Source organism: Suillus subaureus (genome assembly GCF_016647635.1).
Source record: "Suillus subaureus strain MN1 chromosome Unknown BJ212scaffold_11, whole genome shotgun sequence".
In the NCBI taxonomy this organism is placed as follows: domain Eukaryota; kingdom Fungi; phylum Basidiomycota; class Agaricomycetes; order Boletales; family Suillaceae; genus Suillus; species Suillus subaureus.
In genome coordinates, this window is record NW_024538567.1 from 706,675 (window position 1) to 723,374 (window position 16,700).

General features: G+C 45.1%; 2 protein-coding genes across 2 annotated transcripts; both read right to left on the reverse strand.

The window, feature by feature from the left end:
- Positions 1-864: 864 nt before the first annotated feature.
- Positions 865-3,548, reverse strand: BJ212DRAFT_1497501 (uncharacterized protein; the record flags this gene model as incomplete). Its single annotated transcript, XM_041341546.1, has 9 exons — positions 2,856-3,548; positions 2,464-2,800; positions 2,304-2,386; positions 2,089-2,255; positions 1,837-2,018; positions 1,763-1,782; positions 1,429-1,706; positions 1,013-1,346; positions 865-951 (listed from the first exon to the last, which is right to left on the reverse strand). Exons 1-9 carry the CDS (start codon positions 3,120-3,122, stop codon positions 865-867), a joined length of 1,755 nt encoding a protein of 584 aa, XP_041194499.1. The 5' UTR covers positions 3,123-3,548.
- Positions 3,549-11,285: 7,737 nt separating this feature from the next.
- Positions 11,286-11,561, reverse strand: BJ212DRAFT_1228673 (uncharacterized protein; the record flags this gene model as incomplete). The annotated part of the gene is made up of 1 exon (XM_041329472.1): positions 11,286-11,561. A coding segment is annotated over one exon (276 nt), but the record flags the coding sequence as incomplete, so codon positions are not given.
- Positions 11,562-16,700: the final 5,139 nt, after the last annotated feature.

The following is a 16,700-nucleotide window of genomic DNA, read 5'->3' on the forward strand; positions in this document are numbered from 1 at the left end:
AATCAATGGAGGTTCTGGAAGGAGCCACCGGTATTCCTCAAGATTACCTTCGCTGGTTTTATCCAAGTCCATCCAAGGTAGATGAATGGATGATATTGGCAGCCAGACGCAAAACAATGTGCATCGAAGATGTGGCCTATTTCTTATGGGTGTGTTGTTTGATGTCAGCCTGCAGATTGTATACGGAGGAGGAGTGACCAGCCCTGACTTGCCTCTGGTAATACTCAATCTCAATCTCCATTCGTTTACATATGACTATGTATCCTGCGTCACACTCGACTCCCCGCTGTGTCCGACCATCAAAATCGATATCGAAACGAAGAACTTATATTCCTCCACATATCAGTATGCACTTGGCATTGTCAGCCACTCACTCATCGGCCATGAGTCAGCTCCATCCTATTCCGAGTTCCTAGACATTCCTTACGCTCAACTTTACCACCATTACATGACCAACTGACTGTAACACTTTGAATCATGATTACCGAGTGAGTGAGTTTTTGACATTACTCATAAGTACTTAGAGATCGTCAACTTGTGACTGTTTTGATCAAGTTTTGACGGGAAGCAGCACCCATGAACCTTGGATGGGTCGATTGGCTTTTTACTATTGCATATGGATTAGATTCCACTGGGCTTATTATTTAGCTGAAGAGTCCCGGTTCGCATCTTATATCTACTTCAACATTTATACATGTTCCCTCGAGCCATAGCTAACGCCTTCTATTTTACACTATCCTCAAGTCAGCGTTGATCGACGTTAATTCATTTTCCAAGCAAAGACATAATAGCAAGTCGTACGATGACCACCCATCGGTCAAAGGTATCAAGAAAACATATAATGAAACATGCATACTTGACACATCACAGTTTCGCACTCGCTTTTACCTCTTTCTCATACCCCTCAACCAACACCCGTCTCAGCACCTTCCCAGTTGGCAACTTCGGAATCTGCCCAAGGATAAGGACTCGGTCAACTCATTCCCTAAAATAAAACGAGGAATGAACTTACCGTCTCAACAATTCCAATGCCTCCTCTCAACCACTTATACCGACTCAGGCGCTCCTGCACCCACGCATTGAGTCGTGTCACAACCTCTTTCTCACCCAATGCTGTGCCCGCAGGGGATAACACGATCCACGCGCGGGGTATGCGTTCGTCCGAGGTACGCCCACCCGAAACACCCGCAACGCTCACATCGGTAATCAGCTTATCGGGCTGCGCCAGGATCGCGTTCTCGATTTCAACAGGAGACACTTGCATCCCTGAGATTTTGAGCGTGTCCTGTGAGGATGGGGATAAGTAAATCACAAAACGAGTTATGTTTATGGATGGTGCAGCTTGCCTTGGTGCGGTCTTCGAAACTGCGAACAAGACAGATCGACTCTAATATGAGTGGGCATATCGCACTTGTCTAACCAACTTACAAAAGTACCTCGTCCTCATCGATCCGTATTTGGTCGCCTGTGCGCACCCATCCATCGACAAACGTTTCCCGAGTGGCCTTGTCATTTCCCTTGTATCCCAGCGCCGCAGAGCCTCCGCGGACGAGAAGTTCGCCCGGCTCGTTTGGGCCCGCAAGAGACCCGTCGGGACGGACAACGCGGGCTTCGACACCGGAAACGAGAATTCCGGCAGAGCCAGGCTTGTTTTTGACACGTCCATTGAGCATGCCAGGGACAGGCTTCATGGCAATGGCCATTGTCTATCTCAGACAATGACGTCAGCGGGCTGGAAGGAGCAGATGGGTAGATCGCTTACGAATTCGGACATACCATAACCTGTGAATATCAACAGTAGTACCGGGGGTTGCACACGATACGTAGAGGACGCACCTTCAGAAACTCTTGGTATGTCTGGGAAACGGGCGCAAACCTGGTCGGAGAGCTGGGACGGGAGGTATGCGCCACCGCTTCCAATTGTCTTAACCGACTTCATATCAGTAGTTTTGAAGCGTGGATGGTGAACGAGCTGGTGCAGAAGGGAAGGGACGACGATTATGCTTGTGATGTGGTATCTACATTGCGACTCAAGATGAGTACCAGAAGTACTACAGAATACGCTGATTGCTCTTGGTATTCACTTACTTGGGGATGCTGTCAAAGAATATATCGATGTCCCATTTCGGGAGCATGACAATCGTGGAGGGACTGAGGAAGTTGAGGAAGCTGGTCGTGTAAAGGCCGATAGAGTGGTAGAGCGGAAGGACATTGGAGGTCACTTGTAGCCCATCAGGAGTGTTCCATACTGATGGCTAGTAGAAGAGTCAGCGAGACCAAGAAAGTAGAGTAGGAAGACATACAGCCTGAGTTTTAGCTATTTCCATACCGTTTACCATTGCTGAGAGGGTGGTAGTAGCGATATTTCCATGGGATGTCATGACGGCTGTACAATATAATCAGACGGTGCGTCTATGCTTCTGCGGTTCGGAACCGAGACCAGTGGTAAAAAGAGACGCATACCTTTAGGAGGACCACTAGTTCCACTAGAATAGATCAAGTAGGCCAGAGTGTCCTTGGTAGCATGACGGACTGGCACACGTGGAACACCGTTCTTTCGAGCAGAGGAGATGAGCTGATCGTAGCTTGTATACCCTTTATTCTCTCCTTCTAAGAGGTAAATCCGATCTGCTGGAAGACCCGAAGTCAAAGCGAGTCGCAGTAACGAGGGGCTTGCAAAGATCCTAGTCGCCTGCGCGAGAGAATTGGCGTGTTTGAGCTCGTATGGGGTTGAATAGGATGAGAATAGCGCAAACGGGACGGTGATAGCCAGTAGGGAATGTAGCAGGGCTACATAGTCCTGAAAAAATTACCTTATCAATTCAGTCTCGAATGAATAATGGGATACAACGTACTGGGCAGTTCTCGCTCAGTATGCCTACAAGATCTCCATTCTCTGGACGAAGGCCTAGGCCACCTTGCGACACATCAGCACCCAGTGCAGTAGCGCCATCACGGACACGCTCAACGAACTCCCTGAACGAACGCCGCTGGCCAGTGGCTATATTCACGAATAATGTGTAGTCTGGCCACTCCCGCTGATCAGGCCGGTTGAAGAGCAGGTGGTGAACATTGGATTCTGGGACCTTTGGCAGGTCTGGGAAGAGCGACTTGTAGTACATGCTTGACAACTGATGCCCGAGGCTTCACCAGTGATATTGACTGCGGTTGAGAATATTAAAAGTCCTGTGATTGACCCGGCTTTTTATACAATGGCATGATGTGCCGGACTTGTACGTTTGTGGTCAGAAGTTAACCGGTTTACGAGCGCTATCTGATCGAAATTGAATCTCGCCAGCAAATTTACTCAGGACGGACCATGAAAAACGTTGGCGCCAGGGTGGTCAGGTGAGATGGGGCAGGGTGGTCACCTCAATCAAAATTGGAGCCGACCAACCGGTGAGTCGAAGAAATCAATCACGTTCACCGGGATCGAGTCAAGCTCACATGGTCCGGAGTGGAAGTGCACATGATTACACTCGTAAGATTCGCTCGTATGTTTCTGGATGCGGTAGACTCGTCGCAATTAATCGGAGGTAAAATTTTGTTTTCGCAGGTTTAATCTGTGAGGCAATTTCAACGACCGTGACCGCGCATTGATACGGTCCGTGCACCGCTGTGCTTACGTGGATTCAAGCCCCTCTCTTGAAGTATATCTGGGCACCTGCGCACAGGTGAACTGCATCTTTTCTGCTTTACTGCCATGAAGCAGAAAAATATTTCACTATATTTGAACATGCTTAACTTGTTCCATCATTTCATTCAACTTTGTATGGATCCTAAATCATGACTCTCTCATACTCAGACTAGTAGTAACTCGTGGTCTCCTTCTAAACAACCTTTGGAAGAACGAAGCCCCTCTCCTCGCAAAAATACTTTCAATTCTGATTGTTTGAGCTTGGTAGGTGGTTACAGAAGAGGAACACTCACCAAGACAAATGCCATCTTTGAGATCTTTAAGCGAGCATCATATGTCAACAGAAGTGAGTTTGGAGGGTGATCAGTTGCCAAACTTGTCTGTCCTTATCACCAGATGCTTGACTCCTTTGAAAAGGAAGTTGTCCAAATTGGAGAGCAAGATCATGAGAACAAAGAAGAAGCTTCAAAAGATGGAAAGGAATTGCAAGGAGTCTATAATAGCACGGAGCTGTCCATCAACTCAGACTCCAAAGAAGTCTCTGAATCAGAGGTTGACAACTCCAACTCTGCTTCAGAGGCTGACAAACCATTGCGTAAAAAGCAGCAAAGATTTAAACTTGACCTCTCGAACCTCACAAACCCTTCTGTCATCAGAAGGTTGAAGAAGCTCCCTGTCTCATTATGAAAAACCAACTCTATCCTCATGAATTGGGCCCATGACCCCAAACAGGTCAAGCATAAGTGGCTTGAGTCTCCATTCATCCCAGAGTTCCCAGAGTCTGAGCTCTACAACATCATCTGAGGGAGAGTTGTCAACTTCGACATTATCTTTACTGGATGGTACTTGGACAAGGCAGAACATGATCATGAAGAAAAGCTCAGAAAACTCAAATTTAAGATCAGTGGAGAAGCTGAACCTGCAAAGTCCATGTGGAGTTCGCAGGACTGGAATGTTGCCTATTCACTATTCACTCACACAATGTGATTTGCTTTCCCACATCAACTTGATGAACTTGAAGACTATGGAAACTTCATCCACCAAAAGTTTGCCCAAAACATCAGCAAGTATCATTCCTGTGTCATCACCTTTGATAAGGCAGTCAGGAAATGCATCAGTTGAAGGAGAGACTTGCAACTATCTGATTTTGACCAATTTGTAGACCTCTATGAAGGTCATTTCTCCCTCTCTGGCTGCTGTGTCAATGATGAAGGGAGCTCAAGTGGTTCCAAGTGTCAATGAGGTGTTGATGTTACAGACTAGGATAGTTGTAACAACAGCAGCTCGATAAGAGTGATGGCTGAAGTTACAGTGGCTCAAAAAACTGTCCGCATGTTTTGACATTTTTCACTATCTATAATATTGTGTGAGAACGAACAAATGCCTCGAGGACATGCTTATACCACATTGTAGTATGGCTTCAGGGCTTTCATTTGAGCTCTACACCGTGGGAATCGGTGGAGATATGGTGGAGATACAAGGCTCACAAAATGGTGACTCATGCAGACAGTTTTTTGAGCACATAAAATTTCCATATGTCATGGTTATTTTTGGTTTGTATAGTTAGATATGGTTTTAAAATGACATAATGACACCACTTTATAATTTATTTAATGGTGGCATGATTGTTATGGTGTCATAAATGATGATTTATATAGTTTTAATATGTGCTCAAAAAACTGTCTGCATGAGTCATGATTTTGTAAGCCTTATGTCTCCACCATATCTCCACCGATTCCCACGGCATAGGGCTCAAATGAAAGCCCTGAAGCCATACTACAATGTGGTATAAGCATGTCCTTGAGGCATTTGTTTGTTCTCACACAATATCATAGATAGTGAAAAATGTCAAAACATGCGGACAGTTTTTTGAGCCACTGTATCACTGTCTGGTTGGCTTGGTGGTGGTGCGATTGTTCTGATGGAACATGGCACCCCTTTGCCAGTTACTGTCAAGTTGGATGGCAGCAGTGACATATTTGTCGAAGTCTGTTGGAATGGTTTCCATCTGGTAAATAGAATTACTGATTCCCTTCTTAAGCCCATCATTGAAGAATGCAATTAAGATGGTATCTTGCTTTACAGAGGCTTGTGTGGCCAGGGTTTTAAAGCTGGCAATGTAGGAAGTAAGATCACCTGTCTGTTTCAAAGTGCAGAGCTTGTTCATAGCTGTGCCTATGGCATCAGCTGGTACGAATGCTTCTTTGAACTTTGTTTCAAAGTTTGCAAAGGTTCCATAAGATTTGGTGATGGAGTTGTTGACTTTGGTGTAAAAGGTGAGTGCCCAACCCATGGCACTATCTTTGGTCATATATGCGAGGGCGGTAATGACTTTCTTTTTGTCTGTGTTGTAGATTGTAGAATTAAGGGCAAAATATGCCTTAATTGAAAACAACCATCATAAAGCCTGCTGAGGGCTCCCATCATAAGATGTTGGAGCTCTGGCTTTAAGTTCTGGGGCAGTCGTGGGTGCTGACATTCTGATCTTCTGGTCTAGTAATGTGTCTGGTTACAGGGGACATTTTGTCTCTCTCTGTCTGGTTCTGTTTTGCTGATGTTTGGGACCTCTTTGATACAGAGGGTCGATTGGGTTACTTTAATCTTTTGTTATGGACTAGGATAGTCATAACAACAGCAGCTCGATAAGAGTGATGGCTGAAGTTAAGTCAAGACCTTACAAAGGTAAGGGTCATAAGACAAGACAAAGAGAGTGTCTTCAGCTTGAATATCAATTCAGACGACTTAGGATTGGAGGTCCTAAGCGAAGGAATATTCAGGTGAAAACCTAGTAGATTAAAGTGAAGAACTACAGAGTACATCATTGGCTATATATAAGGTTTGTAAGTGCTTTAGGGCAGGCGTGGGACTGATGATGAGTCAGAGATAAGGAAGGATGCATAAGTGATAAGGGATGAGTCATCTAATGACGGCAATGGCAATCACAATGTAATACAAGAGTGAGTCAGAGATAAGTCTAGTGGCAGCATGTGTGGCTTGTGACATAATACAAGGTAAAGAAACAAAGGAGAAAAGAATAGGGGTGTACACTGGTTGTAACAGTTGACGTCTGCAAGAGATGGAACTACAAGACCTGTAGTTGATCAGACTCATCTTGCAACTACCAGCACATATGCACAAAGTGCAGCAGTTCAGACCACCCCAAAAAGAATTGCCCCTCTCGCTCCTCTTCAAACTAACATGAAACATCCTCAGTACTTATGAGGAATGGTGTGGTTCATAGATGAATCTTCCTTCAGCCCTACTGCTAAATCTTCTCTATATGCAACTCCTTTACCTCCACCCAGAGATTGTAAATTCATGGAGTCTTCTTTGGACTCTTTGAACACTCATCCTGATCTGTTCGCAATTGTCACCCCTATCAAAATCAGTGTCCTCCATGAGCTCCTGAAGGAGCATACAAATCGTCCCTTTGTCAAGTCTATTTTAGAGGGTCTGCATGAGGGGTTTTGGCCCTGTGCAGATACTACTATGGACGGTTACCCTGTAATGTGGGATAACTCTTATCGACCTCTCAAGAGCGAAGAGCATTGAGCTTTTGCTCAAGAGCAAGTTGATGAAGAAGTATGACTTGGCTGTTTCTCTCTACCTTTTGGTCCAAATTTACTTGCTGGAATGTACAGCACTCTGGTTCATGTCATTCCAAAACCTAACTCATCCAAACTGCGACTTGTAGTAGACCATAGCATGGGAGAATTTTTGCTAAACTCCATGATCAACCTTGATGACTCCTCAGGTGTCAAACTTGATGGTGTGCATTTGCTTGGTCTTAGTCTTCTGCAGTTTTGTCGGGAACATGGTAATGTCCCTCTTGTCATTTTCAAGTCAGATGTTTTGCAGGCATACCAATGCCTTCCAATGCATCCTCTGTGGCAACTGAAACAGGTGATTACAGTGGATGACAAGTGTTATGCTGACTGCTGCAACAATTTTGGAGGGAGAGGATCAGCACTCATTTGGGTCTCATTCATGTTGCTGGTAACCTGGATTGCGAGCATTGTTGTCATGATTGAACATCTCAAACTCTACATGGATGATTCTTTCTCTTTTGAGTTGGAAGGTAACATGCTCCTATATATGAGCCTTATGGAACCTATCTACTGTGAAAGCAAGATCTTTTGCTGCAGCTTTGGGACAAACTTGGGATTCCTCACAAACCTGGAAAGCAACTTTTTGGTCAGCATCTCACCATTATATGTTTTGATGTCAATCCAAACAGCATGATCATTTCAATCCCACAGGAAAAGAAATGGGAGATCATTACCTACATTTGCGCATTTGCAGTCCCACACCATTGCCATTCCTTACATGAATTCCAAGGTATCACAGGGACTGTCATATCCCATATGCCAGACATAGATCCAATCATATTCCCACGCTTTCCAGACCTATTTCCGGACCCCATATCCAACTCATTCCTGGATCCCCTATCCTGTCCACCCTACACACATTCCATCCAGCAAGACATCTGGACTTTACCTCCTCTTGGATTCCGGACTACATCCACCACCTCACATATCTCAGTCCTGTTTCCGCCCTGCCTTCCAGATCCCCAGATCTCCGGACCTCTGGATATTAACTGTTACTATCTCCAGACCTATTCCTGCCCTCTATCCGAGATCCTGCACCTATCCCCATTTAGGCATCTCTGCCTTTCTGGTTCTCAGTTATCTCTGTTTCCGTCTTGCTGATTGATCCTTGTACTAGTTTCATCTCTGAGTTCATTTACTTATGTTCCATCTTACTTACCAATGTGTTTCCGCATGCTCGTACATAGCCTTACTCCTTTGCTTACTGATCCTCTCAGATAGCCTCTAGTATATAACCCCTGTACAACTACAGTAGAGTCCTCAGTCTGAATATCACCTTAGATCTGCCCAATCATCTTCTGGACTTCAGTCCGTCTGAGTCTTGTCCTTTTCTGTAAGGCCTAGGGAAGGATTCCCTAGGCTGGAATTCTGGACCTTCGGATTTGTCCCCTATGTCTCTGTCCCAAGTCTAGGGATTGCTTCCCTAGGCTGGAGTCTTGCCTTTCCGGCACTTACCCTCTTTCTGGACTTAGGTCCACTTCCTGTCCCTCCGACTCTACCTTAGGGTAGTCTACCTCTGTTTGCTTCTACATTGGATGAAGTCCGATGTAGCCCCTATTCCTTCCGGACCTCCGGACCTCCTGTCCTCTGTACCTCTGGATGTCCTGTCCCTTGGATGTTCCGCCCTCCATACCTTCAGACATTCTGTCCTCCATACCTCCAGACCTCCTGTCCTCCATACTCTGGACCTCTGGACCTCCTATCCATCCATCCTGTTTTCCTGTAGAAGTATTACCTTGCAGCAGGAACTCTCCTGAGCATTTCCTGCATCCCTCTGGAACTCTCCCGTGCTCCTCTGGACATTTCCTGTGCTCCTCTGGAAGTCCTCTGGACTTCATCAGACCATCATTGGACTTCCTCTGACCATCATTGGACTTCCTCTGAAATGAAGGGCACATACTCGGGTAAGGGGCACAGTGTACGAGCTGAGGCCAAGCCCCTCTGAGTCAGTCTCTCTCTCCTTTGAGCATGGTTCTTAACAGGGACTATCAATTGGTTATTCAATATGTTCCCCCTCCTGAAGCCAGGTCTGTCTGCCATCTACGCAAAAATGTGTGACAAGACAAAGCCTCTAGTGCAAATTTATGTCAATGTTGAGGTGGTCCATGAATTGATGTGGTTAACTAACCACATGGAAAAACTGCCTGGCATCCTACTTCTGGACTCTCTCAATTGGAATCCAGAGACTGCAGATGATGTTGTCATTCTCCCATCCTCAGTCAATGTCTACCTTTCAGGAATCTGCAATAAACTCAAGGACAAGTTCCTGGAGATCCGAAAAGTTTGCAAATCTCATTTATTACAATGAACTCTTGCTGGCTGTAAGCATCGCTTCAGCCATCCAGTCAAAAGGAAACAACCACTCTCGTGTAATGACCTGCATACAGCCTTTCTATGTTATCATGAGTCCAAGGACCATGATGACATACTCTTCCTGGCTCAACTATACTTTGGTTTTGAAACACTGCAACACCTAGGAGAACTTGTTTGGCCTGACTTGGCTAAGCTGCAATCCTATGACCATGTACCCATACAACATACTGTATGTCTGGGTGAGGAATCAGTCTCTTACATTCTCCCTGTGTCAAAAACAGATAGATTTGGACAAGGGAGCAAGATCTTGGTAAAGTGGACAACTTATGAAGATGACTGCCTATGTATTTTAAAGAGATATCTGTGCTCACAGGATGCAATTTTCCCTCACTACCCTGAGCTATGGCTCCACCATAATGGTCATGTCCCTACATGCTCCTGGTTCTCAGCACATTTTCAACTAGTGTTCAGAAATCATGGCTTCAGTGGACACTCAATGAGAGCAGGAGGAGCAACTGCTCTCACACTAGATGGTGTTCCTCCACAACTCATTCAAGCAGTGGGAAGATGGTCATCAGAGGAGTTTCAAAAATACATTTGCATGCACCCCTTCATTCTACAAGCAATCATACATGATGCTGCAGCTTGACTACTCATTAAGCAACACAAAGGGAAGCACAACAACAATTTTCATCTATCCCATCTTGACACTTGTTCCACATGTCCTTCAATTCTTTCCAATAGTCCATTAGCAATCTATACTCAAATTTTTGTACTGTTAGCCCCAGTGAACCCAAGCTTTTCAGCTGGGACACTGGGCTTGACAAATACATTTGTTTCTTGGTGGACACTCTCAAGCTTTAGTGCTGAGAGTGTTGTGCTCCTCCTATTTTTTTTATTTTTATTTTATTCCAATTTGTGTCCTTTCAGAGCAGGCTCTATGTAGGACATTATGATCTAGTCTAATGGGCCCCTGGTGCCATATTTGCATCTCTGAATCCACAAATGCCCTGGTGTAAGGCATACCCCACCCGTCTGCCATTCCTGCTGGCCATTTTAGACATGCGATTCAATGAGGATGAGATGACTTTTAATAGTATGTGTGCGATAAGTATATATAGCTGTCAAGTGGAAAGTGTAACACATACTTGGCCTTTGCAGGCTAGTACAGGAATCGGTCTGAATACAGTGAATAAGTTTGGTAGGACCAAATATTGGCAATGGGTTCCTTCGGATTCGCTGATTTATTCCAGTGAGAAGCTTGATGATTCTGTGTAGATAAGTTGATGGGAGAGGGTTTGGGGAGAGGGAGGAGGTTCAGTGTTCTTGATGGTACAATGTTCTTGATGTTGTGGTTATCTACATGGGAAAGGGATGGGAGGTCATCTGTCTGGAGGCATGCAAGGGAGAGGAACTTCACCAAAGGTTGCTTTCAGTCTACCAGTAGCATTGACAAACTGAATGAGATGGGGAGTGGCATCTGCATCAGATAGCAGGAATGGGATAGAGGTGGCTTTGTGTCTGAGGGTCTGCATTATAAAGTGATGGGTGCACTGATATTGTGGGCAAATGGTGAGGAAATGATGAATGGTTTCCTTGATTCTTGGACAGTGCAGGCAGAATGAACTCTCCACTTTGCCAATGCGATGCAGGTATTTGTCGAGGGAGGTGTGGCCTGTGTGGAGTGCCATGTAAAGTCCAGTGAGCCATTTGGGGAAGTCTGTTGTGAGCTTGATAAAGGAGTGCTGCATTAGTTTGGGGTTGATTTGATGCATACAATTGTATCTTGGTGACTTGCACCAGTGGCATTCCCAACAGGACTGCGTTTCTTTGTGATGGACTTCCTTGAGCACCAAGATGCTCAGAGGAAGGACACTACGGTGAAGGTACTTTGGGAGCTTCTTGGGGGGGCTGCTGTGCTGTCTGCTCTCCACTGCTAACTTGGTGTGTTTGTCAACCTCTTCATTTCTGTGGATGCCTAAGTGGCCCAGAACCCATCTAATAGTCAGTGCAAAGTTTGTGTGGCATTTGGCCACATCCCATATCATCCTGTGAAAGCAATCTGCCAGATACAATCCCAGTGTGAGAAACACAACAAGAAGAGAACTGGAAAGTAGACTTCTAATGTTGGGCTAAATGTGCTATGCCTAGTTGCTATTCAACCCTAAAGGGTTTCTGGACTAAGCTTAGTGCTCAGAGAGGATAGGAAATCATGCTATAAACTCTTAGTCTCTGACTGGTACTGGTAAGTGGTGAAAACTATGATGATTACATAAGCACCAAAAGTGCGAACATAACACTAAGCAATATCTGCCTATACAAGCCCACAGAATATGAAATCCCTATACTGGTCTTGAATAAAAACTCTCACCTGCTTGTATTGATGCCTGGTAGCCATGCCCACCCATCCCTTATGTCTTGATCCATTGCTGTAGACCTGAATGGATTTGGTGAGTTGTTCATGTTCCGCTATGGCATCTTCCTTGGATCCAGTGATGTGCATTGACTATGGGTTGGAGGAGGAGGGCAGTTGTCTCGATGGTATAAAGGTCTTGATGTTGTCGTGGATGATGGCATATCAGCAGGTGAGTTTGTGTAGGGAAGTATAGTGTGCTGTGACATATTTGCTTGCTGCTCATCTCAAGGGGTCATGTAGGGGGTGGGTTTTGGGATGAGTGGTGAGGCATATGGCAGCCCTGTAACAGGCATTCTGGAGGAGTGTGGTAGGCAGGAGGTTGGTGTGTGCTTCAAGTATATCAGTGGCTGTGGTCTTCATAGTGCCTGTGATCATGAGAGCTGCAATCCATTGGACAGTTGAAAGGTGTTTTGCAACACCAATTGATCCCAATTGCAAATCATCTGTACCCTCATGGTGCACAGGAGAGAACCAAAGGTCAACAGCATAGAGCATTTTCGGGACTGCTACGGCTTGGTAGAGCTGATGCATCAGTTGTAATGGTATCCCTTTAGCAGTAGAGGAGAGATGGCATAGCTGGAATACATATGCGGTCCCACATGCAATGGCAGTGTCAATTTGAGCCTTCCAATGGAGTTCTTGGTCTAGCACTACCTCAAGGAACTGGTGAGTGGGGGTGGGGTGGATGGTGGATCCCTGAATATGCATGGTAGGTCTTTCTTTGAGGCAGTTCATCAAAAAGTCCATCAATGTGAACTTATTGGTCTTGAAGCAAGAGTTGTGGTCATTGGACCATGCATAGCCTCCTCCCAGTCATTCTAGCATGTCAGCTAATATGCTGTGAGTAGTGGCAAAGTCTTTGGTCACTGCTATGAAAGCTGTATCATCTACAAAGGCAAGGGTTAGTTCTGTTAGTGATTCTCAGCCTCTTTGAGGCCTAGCAATGTCAACGAGTCCTGAACTATAAATAATGTACAGAATCATGGACAATGGATCACCTTGCCCAATGCTATTAGTAATGGGGAACCAGTTGGAGGTGAATCTGTCAAACTTGAGTTGAGTGTGTCTATTGGAAAGAATGAGTTCAGTAAAGTGAATGATGTTACCTGGGATGTGGTGCATGTGCATATTATGAAGAAGGTGTTTCATAACTGTGTTGGGGAAGGTGCCCTCAATATCCAAGAACAGTGCTGATACTACCTTTTGAGATTGCCATGCATTTTTGACCATTTCCTCCAGTAAATGAAGTGAGTCAGTGGTGGACCTACCTGGGTGTCCTCCAAAATGAGTGTTGGGAAGCAGGCAATGATGTTCTAGGATATATGTTAGCTGTTCAGCAATGACAGTGGCCAGAAGTTTGCCAGTGGTGTTGAGGAGGGCAATGGGCTGAAAGGCCTTGGGTACTGAGTAATTGGGTTTGCCTGGCTTTTGAAGAACAACAGTGGTGAAGCAGCACCAGGGCTGGTAGTATACATGATGGGAAAAGACTGCATTAAAGAGGGGGGTTAGATATGGTATCAGGGTACTTGCATATTCCTTGAATACTATATTACATATGCCATCTGGGCCTGGGGCTTTGTATCTGCTGAGGTGGGTGATGGCATGGGCAATCTGGTCTGGGGTGATGGGAGGTGGTTGCTCAACAGGGTTGGGATATTCAGCATCTGGGGGAATGGTATCAACAACAGGGGGAGGAGGGAAAAGGGACTTAGCTATTATATGACTCTTGTCATCATTAGTAATTGCTTCAATAATAGTGCCGTCAGGAGTGGGCACTGTGAGAGTGGGAATGCAAGCCTTTCCCCCATCTCCTGGTTCTGAGGATATGTATTTGTTAGCTGTCCACAGATCATTACCTTCAATATCCTCAAGCCATTCAACCTAATGCTGTTTCTTGGTGACCTCAATTTTGTTTGTGTAGAGGTTCTTGATGGTCTTAAGTTCCTCATGGCACACATGTAAAGGTAGGCCTTGCATCTGGTATGATATCCTACTGAGCTCCATTACCCTGTCCCATAGTCCTGTTATGTGCCGATTCCACTGCTGTTTGGAATGAGAACATAGCTTCAAGTAGGGAACACATTTGTCAATGGTTGTCATTATGGACTGGGTGAGGTGCCAGGCTGCTTCTTGAAATTCCTCACCAGATGCCAAGGGCTGAGCTGGGTGGGTAGAGATGAGGTTGGCAAGTTAGTTGTTGAAGGCTTCCCATTCAACTTCCCACCAGTTCTGATGAGGTGTCAAGTCAGTTTGGAGTGTCTCTAGATCTAGAATGGTCAGCATTGGGACATGGTCAGTTTTGGGTCCATGGAGGGAGGGATTAGTGTCGCAGGAGATGATAGCATCATGTAGATGTTCTGTGCCAAATATGTTGTCGGGACGAGTCCAATTGCCAGAGCTGGTAGATTGAAGGGTTGGAATACCATATGGAAGCAACTGTAGCATGCTATGGTCAGCAATCAGGTCAATTAGTGGGTGAGCAGCAGCATAGTTAAATAGGTGTCTATTACATATGTCCTCCCATAGAGGGTGGTGCTGGTTGAAATCTCCCAGCCACATCATATGGTCTGTGGTGGTGGGTCTAATAATGTTCATGTTAGAGTCTAAAAAGGTGTCAAGGGTGGTTAGCATGGCAGGAGAGTTGCAATCATTGTAGATGTTGAAAATAGTACAGTGTCATATCCACATATCCGGATCTCAGATCTGATCCTTATCTCATCTCAGATCTGATCCACATCTTATCTCCAATCCTATCCACATCTTATCTCCCTCCAACATCTTGTCATCCAATCTGTCCAACCTGTCCAGTCCAGTCCACAATTCATCCAAATCCACAACCAGCACTTGTCTCCTTTTGGTAATCCCCTAACTCCAGTATTTTGGCTATCTGTATATCCATCCTGCTCCCTGATCCATTACCTATGCTTCATTTCCATTTCATGATTTGTGATCTGTTTCTACTTATCAATAGACTATCCATATGCTTCGTACATAGCCTCAGACTCTGCTGATTGATCATTCCATTAGATACCTAAATATATAACCTCCTGTAACTCTCTGTAGCACCTCAGTTTGAATATCAACTTAGTTCTGCTCATTCCCATCCTCTGGACCTGAGTATCTCTACTCTCATCACCCTCTGAGACTTAGGATTGATTCCTATAGTCTATCTGCATCTGCCTCTGTCTATGACAGCCACTACTGCTAGTTTCTAGTCTGGACTCGTCCAGATTAGCCCTACAATACTTATCCCACATCTGGAAGTTGTCCGGATCCGCTATACTACCCATCTGACCCTCCAGACACATTAGCCTTGCCTTCCTGAAATAAGGGGCAATACTCGAGTAAGGGGCACAGTGCACAAGCTGAGGCCAAAGCCCTTTGGATCCAGTTATCCCTTGAGTATGACCTTAACATACAGTTACTGTATGGACCTGATAATTGGATGACTACAACATCCAAGGATGGGAAAGAGATCTGTTTCCAGGAGTTAGTATCTAGGGATGCACTGATTAGGGTGATGGTGTGACAATCATACCGGTGCTAGGTGCGTATGATCAATAGCATGGTTCTTCTCACCTTCAGGAAAGGAGATAAAGCACAGATCATTAAATCCATATATATCGACCCATCCACTCTTACTCTGGTCCAGTCCTAGGAATCCACCCTTCCATGTCCTATCCATGTCCACCTATCTCCACTGGTGCATTAATTTCCCAAATATCATTGCTAAACAAGCTACAGGTCTTATTACACATCTACTCACATTCCACAGCACATGATGTCTTATTACCTATAGACTCATTGCACACTTGCTAACTACACTACAATTCTCACCTATGCATTCCAGACATTCACACACTATGATATAAATGACTGCAGTACATATGATTGAGTAGTTCCCTGCCCCCCTGGACTCAGCTCTATAGGAGAGTTGTTCTCACATTAATTTTGTAGACCTTGCACAATCCATCTATTTTGCTCTTTCTTGGCAATCCTGGGCATTTCGACCGCTCTGAAGTTCTGTACCACTAGGATCTTACCCTTAAGCTCTTGCAAGAATACCCAACCTGTGACTGGTAGTTTAGCACAGTTCTTCATTCAAGCTATATCCCTTGCAACCGGCTGCTCCATAGAGTGCAGTCAATTTTGTGCACATTACATCTGCTGCACCGGCATCTGACATCCAATACACTCACTCATATCTTCCAACAGTTCATCCCACTCTTGTGATACTAACATTGGTCAATTTTGCCTGCACTCACGGTCAATTCTTTGGCATAGAAATTCAAAGGTATACATATGGTCCATGCTCAAGTTTCTTAGGCTGACATAAGTTATAACTCCTTCACTCACTTACTTCCCTCACATATAATTGAAGAAAGTGCTTCAATAGCAGTCCTCTTGGGCCAATCAATTAACTCATGCCTCTTAGGATAAGTAGTGCTAGTTGCTAACTGCCTAGTACCAATTTCTTCTTCACAACGGCTCAAGTTTTGCTCTGAGGTTGAGTGTAATGTAGGGTCAGATAGAGGACATGCCAGTGATGATTCACACTGGTGTTGTGCAGGAAGTTGATATGGGGTTCTTGGATAGTGATTATGTCCCAGTTAGCAACAATGCAGTTATTGAGGAGTGAGGCTTGTGCCATGAGAGAGGTGTTGAGGTTTTGCTGCCAGATGCAGAGTCTTATGGAGTTGTTGTTGTCATCAGTTTGTTCACTCAT